Below are 17,957 nucleotides of genomic sequence, written 5' to 3' on the forward strand. Positions count from 1 at the left end.
AACTTGCAACAATGAAGAGGTGACGCTAAATGCTTAAGCAGTAAGCCTCCTTTCCCTCTTATTGCAGCACAGGTGGCAATGGTGCAGGCTGACAGGGTGGCTGGTTCTGTGGAGCGAGTAGTCACGGACTCTCCATCTTGTCACTGAGCCACCTCACTTGGCCTCAGTATGGACAGAGCTGCCACGTAAGCCATGCCTTTAAAGAGCACACAATTTTGGTTTGGTTTTCCCTGACTCAGTAGCACATACCTTTCTTTTACACATTCAAAGTGCACAGCCAATGGCTTGAGTGCTTTCACACCTCTGTAGCTAAAAGACCTCAACAGCATTTGCAAGGGAACTGGGAGATGAGGTGTCTGTAAATGAAGAGGGGATGGTTGAAAGGCAGGTAACCGGTAACCAGCCCTTCTCTGTTGTCGCAGGTGTGACAGCATGGAGAAACTGAAAGCTCTTCTTCCTAAACTAGAACAAGAGCTTAAGGACTCAGCAAAGTTCAAGGACTTTTACCAGTTCACCTTCACCTTCGCTAAGAACCCTGGGCAGAAAGGCTTAGGTAAGTATGAGCCTCAGTTTTGCAGGGTGCCAGATCTGAGTCCGTTGTAAATGGACAGACTCGGTGATCCAGCACAGACAGCCATGATGATGTAGTCTCTGCTTTGCCCTCTGTGTTCTGCTTACTCTTCACATAACTGGTAATACCAATTGATAATGTCTTGGCTTCTAAACTTAAACTATGAGCTAGTTTGTGCCTCTTGTTGCCTCTGCTACTGTCCATCAGAGTTGACAGCCTGAATGGTTGGTACTTTTTCTCCGAGTGGTGGTTTTGCCAGCCATGCCTTGGAACAGCTTCACCACACAGAGAGCTGCAGCATAGCTCCTTGCAGAGCTGTACAACTCCACTTGGGCTTAATACAGATGTGCACATCTGGAAAGTTTTTAACTGAAAATTCCAGTTTGGGGTTTTGATTTATTTGGTGAGTTTTATTTAGTTTTGCATCTGAGTACTGGTTTATTTCTGGCTCATTCCTTCCTGAGTATAATGTATATCCACCTACAGTTGCTTGACTAGAGTAGGTAAAAGACCTTATGCATTTATATGAAACCTCTTACAAATCTGAGGTATGTGGCTTAAGTAAGGATTTATAGGCATATCAGAAGGTATGTCTAGAAGATAAACCTCTGGTAAATAGAAGCAGTACCATAAAGGACTAAAACTTACCCAGGGTTTAGAAAGAGCCTGAACCACACAAGTGGAAGCCTGGTGCAGGGCTCACATGCAGCCCCTGTCCTGAGAGTCACATGGCTGTGCTCAGGTGTGCAAGTGTGCAGCTTGTCACCTCTGTCTCTCCTGTCCCCTGTTGTCATCATCATCTTCCCCTTCCTTCCCCTCCCGCATAGTGCAGGTCCAAAGAGGCAGAGCAGCCAAGCAGGCTGGCTTCCCACACTTACTAATGGAGTCCCTTAGGGTAGCTTTTTTTGTTGTTTGTTTTCTCTGGTGTTGATGTTTTAATGTTGGCATACTGGGCCTTGGCTCAACTCCCTTTTCCTCCAGGTTGGTCTGCCCATGAAATGGCCTTTCCGCCTCTGAGATCATAGCACCTCTTAACTCCAATGAGAGCTTCAGGAGCCACAGACAGGACAGTCTTAGGGGTTGCATTTAGAGACCTGTCTGAATAGACTTTCAGAAGGTGGAGATGTTACCACTTCCTATCAGAGAGCTGCTGGGAAAACCCTCATGTAGTGATCCCTATTCCAAAGATGCCGGGCTAAGAGGTGTGGTAGATTGCAGTCTCTGTCTGCACACAGCCTTGGCTTTTGTCTCCAGCGTGAAAACCAAAGGAGACTCAGACAAACAAGTGACACAAATGGGTCACACAGCATGGTCAAGTGAAACACTTGGCAAGAGGTGATTGAGGCAAACTTGTGTGAAGTTAGGTCACTGCAGGATCTGGTCCTCATGGCTAAGCATACAAGGAAGAAAACATAGCAAAGCTCACTGTATGTCACAGGTCATGGGGAGAAAGGAGGATGCCAGGTTTCCTATACCCCCCTTTTAATTGTTTTGAGATTTATTTTTATGTTATATATTTGGGTGACTTGCATCACATTGGTACTGTGCCCAGGAGGCCAGATGAGGGTGTCATGTCCCCTTGGACCAGGAGTTACAGACAGTTGTTAGCTGCCATGTGGGTGCTGGAAATTGTAACCATCAGCACTCATAACCATTGAATCAACTGCAGCCCCTCTACCCCTTTTTAGAGACCAACCTTTGCTTAACTGAGAAAAAGGAGCCAGCCAGATGACTTGAGTTCTTCTGTTGGATGTCCTATGTCCAATCAGCCCCTACCCTGGAAGGCTCTTGCAAAGCCTTCCTGGTGGAGCAAGGAGACCATGGGTCCTCAAGCCAATATGTTTGGAGACCCAAGGCCATTGGCCACAGGAACCTATGACATTAGACTTTTGGCTTTTCCCAGTGGTGTAAAAATCAGTGCAGAACAAAAGCGATTCTGATTGTGCATTCTGGTGTTGGGGATAAGATGGTAACATCTTCTTATTAGAAGCCCCCTCCTTAGCCTATGTACACTACACGGCCCCCTCTGTCATCCCTGTCATTCAGACATTTAGACCAGGATCTGATTGGGGGTCATACTATTGTGGAGTCATGATTTTCCACATTGAAATTAGTGATCCTTTCTGAAGCTTGAGCCACCCATTTTGGCCAGCAACTCCAGTCTCTCAGATATGACCCCTGGGATACTGGCTGCTCCTTCACTGTCTGCAGGACAGCTCAAGACTCCGTCAGATGTTTTCTTCTTCAAACCTAGGCTCACCTGCTTCTCCAGAAAGCCTTGATTTTTTTTTTCCAGTGAAAAATGGAGTCTCAATATTGTTCCTAATAACTACTAGGACCCTGTGCTGTTGTTTCTTTTCTTAAATATATTGATTGTACCAAATAATGGGCTTTGTTGTGAAATTTTCACACAGTGTACTATATATACTGACCATATTTACCCAGTATTGCCCTCTCAGCCCCACCCTTTCCCTCTTACTGGTTGTCCCAGTCAGTGTTCTATTGCTGTGAAGAGACACCATGACCAAGGCATCTCTTATAAAGGAAAGCATTTAACTAGGGATTAGCTTACAGTTTCAGAGGCTTAGTCCATTATACTCATGGTGGGGAGCATGGTAGGGAGCATGGTGGCTAGCTTGAGAGTTCTATATCCTGAATCACAGGCAGCAGGCAGAGAGACAGAGACACAGAGAGAGACTGGGCCTGGCTTAGACTTTTAAAACCTCCAAGCCCAGCTCAGGGTAGTGGCAGTGGTGAAAGTAGGAGCAAGGCCGGAGCTTTGGCCATAAGGCCTGGTGCAGTGACATTGGCTACGGTGTTTGGGGCTGAGCAGCTGCAAGGAGCTTGCTGGAGCTGGAGTCTGACCTCTGTCACAGCCCGCATTGTGTCTCCTCCTCTGCTGACCCCACACTTAAAGGATAACCTCTAGGAAGAAAGTGTTGCTGAAGGTCATCAACCCTGGGAGATTCTGGTGTTGGAAAGACATCTCTCATGAACCAGTATGTGAATAAGAAGTTCAGTAACCAGTACAAAGCCACAGTAGGAGCAGACTTTCTGACCAAGGAGGTGATGGTAAACGACAGACGTGTTACCATGCAGATCTGGGACACGGCCGGTCAATAACAGTTCCAGTCTCTTGATGTGGCCTTCTACAGAGGTGCAGATTGCTGTGTTCTGGTGTTTGATGTAACTACCCCCAACAAAACCCTTGACAGCTGGAAAGACAAGTTTCTCATCCAGGCCAGCCCCCAGAATCCCAAGAAGTTCCCTTTTGTTGTGTTGGGAAAAACGATTGACCCCAAAAGAGAGACAAGTGGCCACAAAGAGGACATAGGCTTGGTGTTACAGCAAAAACAACATTCCCTACTTCAAGTGCCAAGGAGGCCATCAATGTGGAGCAGGTCTTCCAGACAATTGCTCAGAATGCCCTTAAACAGGAAACAGAAGTGGAGCTATATAATGAATTCCCTGAACCCATCAAACTGGACAAGAATGACTGGGGGCCAAGGCCTCTGCGGAGAGCTGCAGTTGTTGAAGGGGCAGTGAGCAGAGTCCTTCAACCAAGAACACACATATAGGCCTTCAATATGCATCCCTCCTCCTCTAAACAGAACAGAACATGATCTCTCACATCCAGCTGCCAAAGAAACTCCACCAAACAGCTATCCACCACACACACACACACACACACACACACACACACACAGAGCTAGCAAACTCCAGCCTATGCCAGTCAGGGCTCCTGGGGCAGCTGCCCACAATGAGCCCTGTATGTGGCATATGGCAGAGACCTTGGGTGCTCTGGGTGCAATGGGCATGGAAGCTTACTCTTTTTGTCCACTGGAAAGTAAGAGAGCTGTTCACAGTTTATGTAATTATCTGATTTTTCTTTTTCTTAACGGTCTTGTGGTCTTTTACCCCCTGGCCCTCAGATCTGTTTACAGTATCCATCTATTATGTAATGTTTCTTAGAAAAGCATTTATTATGTAAATGTTTCTTAGTACATGTTAATATATGCAACCAATAAAAATGTATAAATTAGTGCAAAAATACAAAAAAAAAAAAAAAAAAAAAAAAACCTTCCAAGCTCATCCCCAGTAACACACTGCTTCCAACAAGGCCATACATACCTCCTAATCCTTCTAATCCCTTCAAACAATTCTTCTCCTTGGTTACTATGCATTCAAATATATGAGCCTATGGGGCCATTCTTATTCAGACCATCACACTGGACCTCTTTCTCTTTTAAGTAGTTCTCCTCCTTTCATGTCTTTTATGTGCATATGTGTGTGTGTGAGTGTGTGGGTGTAGGTGTAGATGCCCGAGGATGACACTGGGTGTCTTTCTTGATCACTGTCCACTTTGCATATTGAGGCAGGGTGTCATGGATCCTGGATTCACTGACAGCATCAGCTTGTCTGGCTAGCCAGCTTGAGCTCGGATTCTGCATCTCAACCTCCCTTACATGGAGGTGTAGGTGGGCTGCCATACCCTCCCAGCTTTCTTACTTTTTAAAAATTATTTTTTACATGTATGAATGTTTTGCCCACATGTATGTCTGTATACCATGTGCATGCCTGATGCATACAAAGGCAGAAGAGGGCATCACATCTCCAGAAACTTGGAGTTATAGATGGTTGTGTGCTGTCATGTGGGTGCTAAGAATTGAACCTGGGTCCTCTGGAAGAACAGCAGTCGCTCTCAACCTCTGAGTCATCTCTCCAGCCTCACCAGCCTTGTACATGGGTGCTGGGAATCCAAACTCCGGTTCTCACACTTTAGTCACTGGACCAGCACCTCATTTTGCATTTTTATTATTTTAGATTCTCTATGTAGCTCTGACTAGCCTGGAACTTTATGTAGATCAGGCTGACCTCAAACTTGCAGAGATCTCTCTGCTTTTGAGTGCTGGAATTAAAGACATGTGCCACCATAGTGCTGGAGAAGTAGCCCGAGAGTTCTACATCCTGTTAGCAAGCAGAGAGAGAGAGAAGAGAGAGAGAACCTAGCTAGGACTTTTGACACCTCAGAGCCCACCCCCAGTGACACACACCTCCAGCACCCACTTCTTAAAAAAAAAAAAAAGTAATAGAGTTTTGCATATGAGTGAAAATGTAGTGTCTGTCTTTCTGAGTCTAGCCAGTTTCACTCACTGTGATCTCTCGTTCCGTTTGCTTGCAGTCATGGTTTTGACGTGCTCACACTGCGTGACTTACACCACATGTTCTGTGTTCCTTCACCTGTTGACATATCTAGGCTGAGTCTGTAACTTGTCTTTTGTGAATCATGACTAATAAACATGGGTAGGCAATCTCTACTCTAAGCTGACTTTGATTCCTTTGGGTATAGCTAGCACAGGGTAGGTAGCTGGGCCATATGGTAATTCTATTTCTTACCTTTAAGGAACCTCCATACTGTTTCCCATGGTAGCTACACTGGTTTATGATAGCATCCCTATTTTTTTGTAATCTTTTTATGTATTTTTGTGTGCGTGTGCACATGTATGATATGACATGGAGGCCAAAAGACAACTTTATGGAGTCAGTTTTATCTTCCACCCTTATGTGGGTTCCAGGGGTCAAACTCAGATCACCAGCCTGGCAGCTCCATGTGCTGAGCTGTCTCAATAGCTGTGTGCTAACACTCTTAATTCTGGTTTTGGATTGCAGATTGTGGCTAAGCTTCTCCATACTGTGAATGCATGGCCTTTCTTGTGCTTGGTGGCAAGGGTGTAAGGTAACAGTAGAATCAGTAGATGTTTGTAGTGTCTCTTTCAGTTGCTCCTGACTCCCCCACCTTGGGGGTCTCATCTCTCACCACTACCCCCTACCCCACCCCACCCTGCGGAGGGAAATATTATTGAAATAATAGGGTTTTTTTGTCCTTCTCTTTTAATTTTGATCTCCACAGAGACTGTCTGTCAGCGTGTCCTTTCTCTCAAGTCCTTTGTTTCTGAACTTTGATCTCTTTGAATGTGTTTGTTCAGGAACTCTCTCTCCTGAGATCACTAGGATGGGTTCCCTTGTTTCTAGTTTGGAGTTCTATCCCTGTTTTGGTTAGGGTCTCTGTTGCTGTGATGGAACACCATGACCAAAAACCAGCGTACAGCTATGGTCCAGCATCCAGGGAAGTCAGTGCAGGAACCTGGAGCAGGAACTTCTCCAGAGGCTGTGGAGGAGTGGGCCTTACTGGCTTGCTCCTCCTGGTTTGCTCAGTTTACCCAGGGTTGGCATCACCATCAGTGAGCTGGCCATCCCACCTGAATCATCAGGCAAGAACATGTCCCACAGTTTAATGCGAGTATTTTCTCAGTTAAGGTTTCCTCTTCCCAAATGGCTCTAGGTGTGTCAAGTTGTCATTTAAAAAAAAAAAAAAAAAGGGCAAATGGCCCCTTAACCTGATTTTTAAATTGTGGTTTATGGTGTTTTATTTCTTAATGTTCTTTGCCTATTTTGAAGTTGAAAGTTTTACTTTTGGCCTACTCTGTGGATATGTTTGTGGCATGTACTGATAGTGTGGGATAACTTTCTGTTTATAGTCACTTCTTGTCATGTTGAAGGGACTGATTTCTCCTCCAATACTGGGGATTGAACATAGGGCCTCACACACGCCAACACGGCCTCACCACTGACCTACATCTCTAGGCTGTCTTTTAGATAGAGTCTTACTGTAGAGGCCTGGCTGGCCTCAACTTCAGAGTCCTGCCTGCCTCTGCCTACTGGTTGCTGGGGTTAAAGGCGAATGCCAGCCCTGTAAGGTAATTAGAATCAGTAGATTGCATGTTTGTAGTCTTTCGGTTGCTCTTGACTACCCCACCCTAACCCCCACCCCTGTGGAGGGGAATGGCGTTGAATTAAGTTTTTACTTTAGTAAAACTTTACTCCAGTTTTTACTTGGGGATTAAAACGCTTGGCTTTTGTATCTTTCTGTCACCTCTCTCCATTCCTAAGAGACTTAAGAGAAAAAGAACTGTTACATTTGAAGTCTGTTTTTTTAATTTGGACCCTGATCACTCCATTAAATATCATCAGAGTTTTCAGGTGTACATCGCTGGAGTTTTCTAGAAGCTTAGCAGAAGGTGGGGGTTGGGCTCACCCAGGCTTTAGGGTGCCTGAGACACTGTGGTTGGGGGCTGGAGAGACAGACACTCAGCGGTGAAGGGAAGGTACAGTCACTCCTCCAGGGTCAGTGCTGTGTTTAGAGCAGGATCGCTTCCTCTGAGCCTGTTACACTTCATTTTACACTGCCAGGCTTTGTTGTCTTCCCCTGCTCTTCCTGAGCCCAGCTCCTGTCATGTGGAGTCCACACAGGCACCCTGTCTCTGGCCTCCTGCCCTGATGGTGCAGCTGGCTGCACTGTCATTCAGCAGCTGGAAATGTAGGTAATGCTTTACTCTGAGCAACTGAATTCTTAGAGGTTACTTGAACTTTTCAAAATGGTAACTAGTCTAGTCCAGGTTTAAGCAGCAGCAATCCCTCGTGTGAAGTGGTTGAGAAAAGGGCCCCGTAAAGCCTCTGTGAATGGGAGGGGTTTGTTCATTTTTTTTTTTTTTCTGTTTCCTTCTGTTTTGTATCTTAGTATAATAGGAGAGTAATTAAGCTTCTTTCAGAATACTTAAAGCTGCCTAATCTGAGCAGTTGGGAGGCTGGTGGATTATTGCAAGTCAGGGATCACCAAAGCTTTAGCAAGACTCTGGCTCAGAAAACAAAGGCAAAACCATTTGTATTTATTGATACTCTATAATCTTAGCAGATGCCTTTTATTTAATGAAGTGAAATTATTTTTAAAGTTAGATTTCATTTAACTCCATGTGTTTAATTTCTGTCATAGTGTCATACTAACTTGAAAATATAGGACAGTCTCAGGAATTCCTTATAGGCCTTGTATTGTCTTGCCTGCAAGACAGTCTCAGAGTCTTTAAGAATGTCAACAAATGCAGATTCAGCCTGGCATGGTGACCCATACATTTAGTTCCAACACTCAACGGCAGAAGTAGGCCCATCTCTGTGAGTTTGAGGCTAGCTTTATCATATTCCAGGCTAGCCAGGGCTGCATATGAGACCCTGACTCCAAAGGAAAAAAAAAAAGAAAGAAAAGAGAGGAAGGAAAGTAATGTAGATTCTTAATACTTACAACAGATGCAGTGTTTGAGTTAGTTATCACCACATAACAAGAAACCGCAACACATAGTGTCTTCAAATTATCATTGTCTAGAGCTCCTAATCTTTTGAGTCAAGGATTGAGGCAGGACTCAACTGGACAGCCTTTCTGTTGCCTGGGTGAACAGTGTTCTTGGCGGGGGTGGGGGGGACGGAGTTCAGCTCATGGCTCGGCTGGGAGATTTTGCTTTCTTCCTATGTGCATCACTTGGCTTTTAACAGCAGGTAGCTCCTCATAGGATTTTCGAAGATGTTATAAATTAGAATCTAAAATCACTGCCCACTTTAAACTTTTAAAATGAAGGCTGAGGATTGTAATTCACTTGCCTAGCATGTGGAAGGCCATAGGTTTGATTGCCAGCATTGCAAAAAATAAATAAAGACGATAAAATTTATTCTGTATGTGTGAATATTTCAGAGACGTTCAATGTAAGGGTAAGGGTAAGGGTAAGGAGTCTTCCTTAAGGTACAGGCCTCCATTTTATAAATTTCCATAGCCTCAGGCAGTAGAATTGGCCAGTAAAAGCTACAGCAAATTTAACGATTTCTTTACTGAGAACAAAGGGCTGCCTTGCTTACTTCTGTGAATACTATGCTTATCAGAATCATCTACCAGAAAGTTAAAAGTTATTGAGTTAATTTTTTTATCTGAGGAAGGTTTTTGAGGGCTTTTTCAAAAGGACTAAAGAACGAATGACTGTGTGAGTGTTAATTAGAAGCAGAACCGTCATTTTGGTCTTTCCAGAGCATGTGTGCCGGGTGGTGTGTCTGCTGAAGAATTGGCGTGAGTGGAAGAGCTCAGCAGGCAGGCTCCGCATTTCCTAGAAGAGGCGTGTCTTGTGGGAGTGGCATTGGGAGAACGTTGTTCTCCTCTTGCCCTGTGTTTTGTGTCCCTGCATGCCAGGGTCATGTGTAGATATTAGTGTTTTTGAGACAAGGTTTCTTAAGTTACCCACACTGGCCCCAAAGTCCTGGACTCAAGTGACCTTGCTGCCATTGCACCCAGCAGTAATTTTTTTAATGTGATGTCATTTTTTATTCTGTACTCAGCAAATAGTTAACCTCTGCAAGGGGAATTAAATGTTTTGACATATGTATAGCACACATGTGCCTGCTCCTGGGATCATACTGAGAGCCTCATTCTAGGCTGCTACTCAGTTACTGCGCTGCCCCTCAGCTTGACTCTGTGTTTGAACTCAGGAACTTAAATGATGTTATACTGGCCACCGTTAAACCATCTGGCTTTGGGAATCTCGATTTTTGAGGAAATGAAGTTTCATACTAATTAGGTAATTTTTTTTTCTGAACAAAGGATGCTTCTCTGTCTAGTGGAGTATCACACATATACATTCTAACTGTCCTTATCTTCTAGCACTTTCTTAATCAAGAAATGGACTTTTTAGAGGTTCTTGGAAAGAAATTGATGCCAAAGCATTCTCATACCAGAGCAACTATGATTTCAGTCTCAAGTCCTACTGTTCGGGGATTTTGTAGTCAATATTTTGCAAATGACTGAGCTTACGTGATTGGTGTAACATTTTTACATAGAAATAGTAAATGTTGGAAATTTGTACATTTGCCTTTAGTCATGTAAGTCCTGCTCATCCAGGTAAGGTACTTTATAAGAAGGACCAGAACTAACCCGGACGCAGTAGATCATGAAGTATGCCATAAAACTGTATTTTTCTTTCCTCCTCAGGTTCTCCTCCATTTCCCAGTGTGAGCGCTTTACATCATTAAGATGAGTTGCATATAGATGTCACTTAATGCTCTTCCTAAGGGCTAAGGATGTAGACTTATAAGCAGGACCAGACTAATCATCTTAGCCTTACCCTGCGGGTCCCATAGGTAAGGCCTAGCAAGTCCTCCACCTGCCATCACTTGGACCTCTCCGACTATCCTTTCTGAGTGAGACTCCAGCGTGCTTAGGACAGTCAGGCCTGCAGCACCCTGTCAGCCCATAGGGAATAAGTGTCCTGCCCAGTGCTGCTGCTACCCACTCATCTCTAGTTTATCAGTGTTAGTGAGATCATCCCTGGAAGTTTCAGATTAGAGCCTGACATGAATCATTTCTGTCCACAGGGGACCAAATCAGATTCACAACAAAGTCTTGACAAGTGCTTCATTGCGTATTTTGCATTTAAACTAATCTGTTCTCTTAATATAGTTGTCAGGCTGCTTTTCACATTGTTTTATCTGACATATGTGCATAACTATGAGTAGGAGACTATTTCAGCATAGCTATCCTTTTATTGCCTGTGGCGAGCAGTGTTCATCATGATTACAAGTACTCAGGCTTAGAGACAGACTTGCTATGTCCCTGTTTCTATGTCTTAGCACATAAAAAGAAATACTTAAAAAATTTACAGTGAATGGGGAGTAAACTGCTCTTCCAGAAAACTTTCACTGGAGATTCTGTTTCAGTGCCTCCTCAAAACCCAGAATTCATTTTCTGTTCACCTTTAAAACAAACTTTATGGTGTAGATTTGTTTAAAATGGTGAAATAATCACTGTCTTCTAGTTGAGGGAGAGGATATTGGCTTTGATTGACAAACAACCAATTTTTTTTAATTCCTTTGTAGTGAAAATAGTTTGTATGTAGAAATTTGTCACTGTGCAGTGAGAAATTCAGTGTGCTTGTGAATCAGATGGTTCTGAAACAGCTAGCTATAGCTGGATCAGGCATATAGTTCAACCTGATACACATGGAATGCAAATCTCCAAAACTGGTTAACTGGGGGCAACTACTTGCATGTCTGAATAATAACACACAAGTGCTTCCTCAAAAATGTCCTCAGAGTCATAAAATTAGGTTATACGCCATTTCCAGAAACACTCATGTAGAGACTGGCTCTCCTATGACTGTTGGGGAAAATTCCCAAGTAATTATTTTTGTTCCAAAGGAAAAAGACTGGGATTTATTAATCGCCCTCTCTCTTTCTCTCTCTGTCCTTCCCCACCCCCATTCTCCCTCACCTCCCACTTCTCTCTGCCAGATTTAGAAATGGCTGTTGCATACTGGAAGTTGGTATTGTCTGGAAGGTTTAAGTTTTTAGATCTTTGGAACACATTTCTGCTGGTAAGTAACTGTTTCTCATCTATAGTGCCCAGTCAAGAGGAAGGTTTTTCTATTTAAAAAGCTAACATTTAGGCCCTGCATGGGGTCACACACACGCTTTTAATTCCAGCCCTCAGGAGGGCAGGGCAGGCAAAGCTCTATGAGTTCAAGGCCAGCCTAGTCTACTAGTGAGCTCCAGGCTAGCCAGGTCGGAGCTGCTCCCAGGCTATTCTACAGTGGCTGCTCCTTCTAGAACGTTGTTTTTCGGTCAGCTGCAAATCTCAGCAGCTCATACCGTGCCATCTCCTCTGAGGACCTCCTAAACTCAGCAGTCCTTCATTTCTACTGAGGAACTTCAAATCCATAAAGCCAGAACCACACTGGCTGCACATCGCTTGGGACTCTAGAGTGTGGACCAGTTCTTGGCCAGGGGTACTCTGGCCACCGTGTGTCTGTAACCTGACACTATTTCAAAATGTATTCTGCCACATACAGCTGTACAGGAGGCTTTTGTGTGGTACCTTGAGGCAGGCACTATGGCTGTGCTGGACCCTGTCATGTAGGGACAGCCATGTTGCTGTGAGCTCTCTGAAGTGATTGGAGTGCAAGGACATGTCCTGGTGATAGCAGGAATATCCAGACCTTGCACAGTGTCACAACCATGAAAGGCCATGCTTCCCACAGCACATCCTGTTGCCCGGCGGGTGCACCTTTCCTCTTCTCCATCTGTGCCCCAGTTTCTGTCTCTAGTGATAGCATTCACAGAGCATGGGGCAAGTGCTGCCTTTGAGGCCTGCGGATGGGCATCGTGCCAAGGGGCTTGGCTCAGCAGGTGTCCTGTTCCTACAGGTGTCCACTGGTTGCTAATGCAGCACCCAGTTCCTCCTTTCCTCATTTTGTGGCACTTGGATGGAACCTCTAGCCCATACATGCTACACAAGTGCTCGACAAGGTCTCTGTCCCCAGTTCACGTTTTGTGTGATGCAGGGACTTGAGTTTAGACAAGCCTTGAACCTGGATCTTCTTGCCTTACTTAATAGCTGGGATTACTAGCCTATTTCACCAAGCTCTCATCTTTGGCTTACACCCAAACTGCAGACATTCTACAGAGAACCCCACAGCCATGTGTATAGAAATAAGGAGCCACTGCATCATGAAGACAGCAGAATGCTAGAGCAGACAGTGTCCACTGACTGAAGGGCTGATAAATAAAGTGAGACTATTTACCCAATAGAGCCGCACAGAGCAGTTAGATTGGATTGGCATGTCAGCTGGGTACTTCTTAGACCTAATGTTGCTGGAAGGGGTGCGGGGTTGGGGAGGACAAACTGTAGAAAGAACTGACAACCAACTGCTAGATTGGTTGGTGTTTTAATATACTCTATGAAGTTCTCAAAGAATAAAGTAAATAAATAGGCTTCCAAAAAATAAGTAAAGACATAAGATAAGGGCTGGCAAGATGGCTCAGCAGATAAGCGTACCTGCCACCAAGTTGTCCTCTGACCTATACATGTGCACAGAAAAAGATGAATGTGAAAAATGTATCATACCCACGAGCTTAGCAGCTCTTTATGTTACATGCAGGCATTGACATGTAAAAGCTGTCATAAGTTCGAGGATGAGTGTTTTGTAGGCCACAAGGGGAGAGCCGCTGAGACAGGAGCCCTGGAGGCCAAGCCTTGCCTCAGAACTTGCCTGTGGTACAGGCATTGTATTAGTCTCAATGTTGTTGATGCAATCTCATCCCACTCAACAATTACTTGGTCTATAGAGTATAAATGTGAGGAAATAAGGTAAGTAGAAATAGGACTCCATATGGTCCTGCATCATTGCTGAGCAGTTCTAGGGAAGTGGGGAGCAAAAAGACATTTAGAGACTGGCCTCTGTGTGACCAAAACAGAACTGTATAATATTCTTTATTTGGACATATGGCATATAGCACATACAGTTGATCTAGAGGACTATTACCTTCACTTGTGGTGGTTTTGGATTTGCCCTCATCACATTTAGGAGAATCCACTTACTAATGCAGTGTGCCCCAACCACTATAATATCTGAGAGCTACGATCTGAACCTTAACCTGGTGGATGTTTTTCTCTTATGTATTAGGAGCATCACAAAAGATCAATTCCAAGGGATACTTGGAACCTTCTCCTAGATTTTGGAAACATGATTGCAGATGATTTGTCTAACTACGATGAAGAAGGTACTAGAAGTTGTAGGTTCTCACAGGGTTACCAGCAATGCTCACTGTCCTTGTGGACCAGGTTGCTCAGTGACCAACCCCGGAGTGAGGGGCAGACGCTGACCCAGAAAGGCCACCCTCCCACCGGGATAAGAGCAGTGTACTTGCTTCCTTCCTGTCAGCTCCTATAGCCACATAAAACCCGGGTAGGATGGCTTGCAGGTGATATCATGTCTGGACATATTTCCCCCCTGATGCCAGAGAGCCCCCACATCAGAGACATTTAAGGTCCTCCCATGCAATAGGACTGCTCCCTGAGAGGGGCCTGGTTCCGGGTGGCTGGTCTCCCCTCCAGATTTAGCTGGCCTGGACTTTGTCTAGGACATGTTCAACTCACGCCTGTCACTGCCAGCACTCAGTTCACATCATGCCCCTCACATGTATATCCTCTACACTCAGCAGTCTCCAGCTCAGAGCAGACACCAGACAAAAACATGTGTAGAAGAAGGAACAGTTGAATGTAGACAGCTTGGTTTTCAGGAGCCATAACTAGTCTGCCAGAAGACAGCCAGCATGAGAGCAGCGAGTGCCGGTGCCACAGGGGAGCCCAGCAGCTGTGGGGTTCTGCGCTGTGTAGACTTGGGTTTCTGGTAAGGAGTCATAGGAAGAATGCCCATGACTAGGGATTAATGCTTTTTGGACCCTAGGAAGCAATGGCTCCATTTCTTTCCATTCCCAGTCAGCAGGTTCTCACTGCCTATACATTGGCTGAGGCCTGAGAAACCACTGTGTAGGCTTGATCAGTGAGAGTGTAGTCTCACGGCTGTTAACACCCACCACTCGCTGACCGTGCTGCCTGGAACAGAAGTGACTTCAGTGAATCATGTGATCAGATGCACGCTTTAGATTATTTTGGTTCTTTAGATGTTAGAATTGGGGAAGAATTTTTTAATATGAAAATACTGACGTAAGACTCATTTTAAAAACCTGTTTGTCTTCCTTTAGGAGCCTGGCCGGTCCTTATAGATGACTTTGTAGAATATGCACGAGCTGTAGTCACAGGTGGGAGACGTGGCCCTTTCTAGGTGGAAAAGCCAGACAAATGGAGGGTAGGATGAGCCGTATCCTGGAGGACCACTGGGTTGGTTGCTGTGTGCATTTGTCGCTGACTTCAGAGTCTTCCTCGTCTATTCATGAAGCAGATTCTGACTCCGCTTAAAGGCTGCAGTAGCTCACGGCAGACACAGAGAAGCTCCTCGGGGTTAGGGCCGGGTCATCAGAGCTATTGCTTTAGGAGTCGCCTGCATGACTTGTCTTTACAGAATGCAACCTAGAACCTGTTTGCAAGGCTGAAAGCATGCTGTTGAGTTCATGACGTTAAGGTGAGCACCAGTGGTTTCCAAACTGGAATCCTGCTATACTTATGCTTCAAAATAGCGTCTGTGTCCTCAGAATGATGTATCTTTTATACACGTCCACGCTGTTAGAAAACGTGCCCTCGTAAAGATGGCCTTCTCAGAGAGCCTACTGCTTTTAATCTTGGTATTCAAGAATGATAGTTTTGAATTATCAGATCTCTAGATTTACTAGATGTTTTGTTTTCATTTTCTCTAGAAGACATTGTTGCAGTTTGCACAGGGATGGCACAGGATGTAATCCAGCAGGTTCATTTCAAACTGTTTACAAAGCTGGTGGGCCTGTTTTACTTCCAATAAGGTTATTATTAGGCCTGGAAGCTGCCTCCTGAGAAGTTTCTTATTTTTTTTAATATATTTTATTATATTCAAAAGGACATTTTTCCATGAGAAATACTTCTTTTTGAGTGATGAATTAGATTTACAAATCAAACGCACTGGTTCCCTTCACCATCTGCAGTGTTTGCAGTACCCAGTGTCCAGCCCTTGGATAGCCATATGCATTTGGAAGCAAAAACACACACCATCCAAAAAGAATCTACACCCAATGCCCCTGTCGTCTTTGTCTGCACCGTGGGACTGTCCCGTGTCACTGTGCTTGTCACTGTCTGCTTTTCTGGTGTTTGTCTGGTCAAGATTCACTCACGCACACAGGCACGGACGGCCTGGATACTTCCTGCTCATCTGGTGTCAAGCTTTGAACATCACTGTGCTGACCCTACCTCACACTTGCCAAGATTTGGTGTCACAAGCGTGCCTTGCTGCCCAGCCTACAACGTGGCCAGCGTGCAGAAATGCTGGGCCCACTTCAGGACAGGGGACTGCTCAATGCCTGTCCACACAAGACATGTCTTGAATGTGCTGTGGGGGCAGATTCTGGTCAGGGGACATGCTCTGAGGCCCGTGTGCCCTGCAGTGAGGCGGCCTGCTGCTGTCGAACACGGATCTCAGAGGAAGTGGAGATCGGAATGGGAGGCCGGTCTCCACAAAGCCCCCCTCAGTGCATGCCAGCACCAGCAACCTGTCAGCACAGGTCTGTGGAAGGGGAAGTGAGGGCATCTCTGAGAGCATGCGGAACCAAACTGACTTAGTGGGGGCTGGGAAGACAAAGCCTCCTTCCAGGCGTGTGGGCTCCCGACTCGTAGTTACCTTCTGTTCACAGACATTTACAGACACAAGTAACTATATTTTGAAGGTCTGCAATACGTTCTTATTTTTAAGATTTAAAATTCTTCAGGGGAAGGGCCAGTGATAGGATTCAGGAGGTTAAGGCGTGTGCTGCCAAGCCTGAGGACCTGAGTTCAGTCCCTGGGACTCACAGGGTGGAAGGCGAGAGCTGACTTCCACAGGTTGTCCTCTGACCTCCACACATGTGCCGTGACATGCATGTACTCCTCCTACACACACATGTACTTACACAGTAAATAAATTAAGTAAATAAATGTCACTTTAAAACTTTAAATTCTGTGGGATTGTCAATAGGCTGTGAAGTACTAGTAATTGATAAAGGCTTTTCAGAGAATTGTGCTTTCTGTTTTATTATTTATACTTGAATTGTGCATGTTACAGAAATGCTGAAAAACTTCAGAAATAGTAAATAAAATATTTTCCCCGGTGTTGTGATGTACTTTCTTGTGTGCACATCCAGGCCCTAGTCCTTGTCCTGGGCCAGCAAAGAGACCCCGTGTAGCAGCAAGCAAGCCTTTGTCACATTGCCCTAACTCCACACCAAGTCTTCTGGGTGGCCTTGCTCTGTCCCACCGTAAAGGTGAAATGGGTCAGCCTCTCCCCCCCCCACCCAGTGCCTCATGACAGTGACTTGGCCTCAGGTCATAGAGCAAAGACCACAAGACCTTTCCCAAGCAACTAGCCTTAAAATAGACAGGAACTTGCTATTCTTGTTCTTATCTACGGAGGCTTTCAGAGGCACACACAAACTGCAACTCTTCAGGACACACCTAACTGCATCTGATGTCCATTTAAGTTTTTATATTTTGCTAACAATTAGGTTTTCTATGTCTAATAACCAAATATCCTGCAACAAGCTGTAGTTAAAACATATTTACCAAGCACAACAGCTTTTAAGAAATGCATGCAATCTGTTCCACTTAGTGCCTGCCAGGAATTTCCAGAAGAGACAGCGTAGTCCCTGTCTGAGTGACATGGGTGCAGTGTCATGTTTCAAACTGGATGCTCTGTGGGCACAAGAGTAGGTGTCCCCCAGCTTCTGTTGGTGTGCCCAGCATCCTGTAACAGGGGGCTCTTGAGTGCTTGTCAGCCAGACAAACTAGTGGCACCACCTTCCTCAACAAAGTCCTCTCCCAGGAGTCCTTGGACTAGACTCCTTCAGCCATTTCACCCTTCATCCAGAAGCTGTTCCGCCTTCCCTTAAGTGGGTAGCCGTCTCCTGCTCGCTTTCCACTGTTTGTCGTATCTGGATGAGAACTGTACACCTGCTTTTGCAGGACTGCTTCAGACTGAGAGTTGTGCCAGCAAGAGGGGCACCTTGCTACACACTAAAGTTCTCAAGTGTTTAAGTCCAAGTGATCCCCTGCCTGTTCTGGGTG

General features: G+C 45.2%; 1 protein-coding gene and 1 pseudogene across 3 annotated transcripts in view; both read left to right on the top strand.

Moving 5' to 3' along the window:
• Positions 1–17,466, top strand: part of Dcun1d2 (defective in cullin neddylation 1 domain containing 2) — a 33,015-nt gene extending 15,549 nt beyond the window's left edge. For 2 of the 3 annotated variants that reach the window (XM_055608404.1, XM_055608405.1), the window contains exons 4-6: positions 423–553; positions 11,729–11,811; positions 13,900–14,971. In XM_055608404.1, coding sequence (XP_055464379.1) covers positions 423–553; positions 11,729–11,811; positions 13,900–14,166 — 481 coding nt within the window. In that variant the 3' untranslated portion in view covers positions 14,167–14,971. The other variant, XM_055608406.1, reaches the window with a different exon arrangement.
• LOC129677811 (ras-related protein Rab-7a-like) lies at positions 1,300–4,319 on the top strand (annotated as a pseudogene).
• Positions 17,467–17,957: the final 491 nt, after the last annotated feature.

Source organism: Psammomys obesus, unplaced genomic scaffold, assembly GCF_907164565.1.
Source record: "Psammomys obesus unplaced genomic scaffold, mPsaObe1.curated_primary_1811, whole genome shotgun sequence".
Taxonomy (NCBI): Eukaryota; Metazoa; Chordata; class Mammalia; order Rodentia; family Muridae; genus Psammomys; species Psammomys obesus.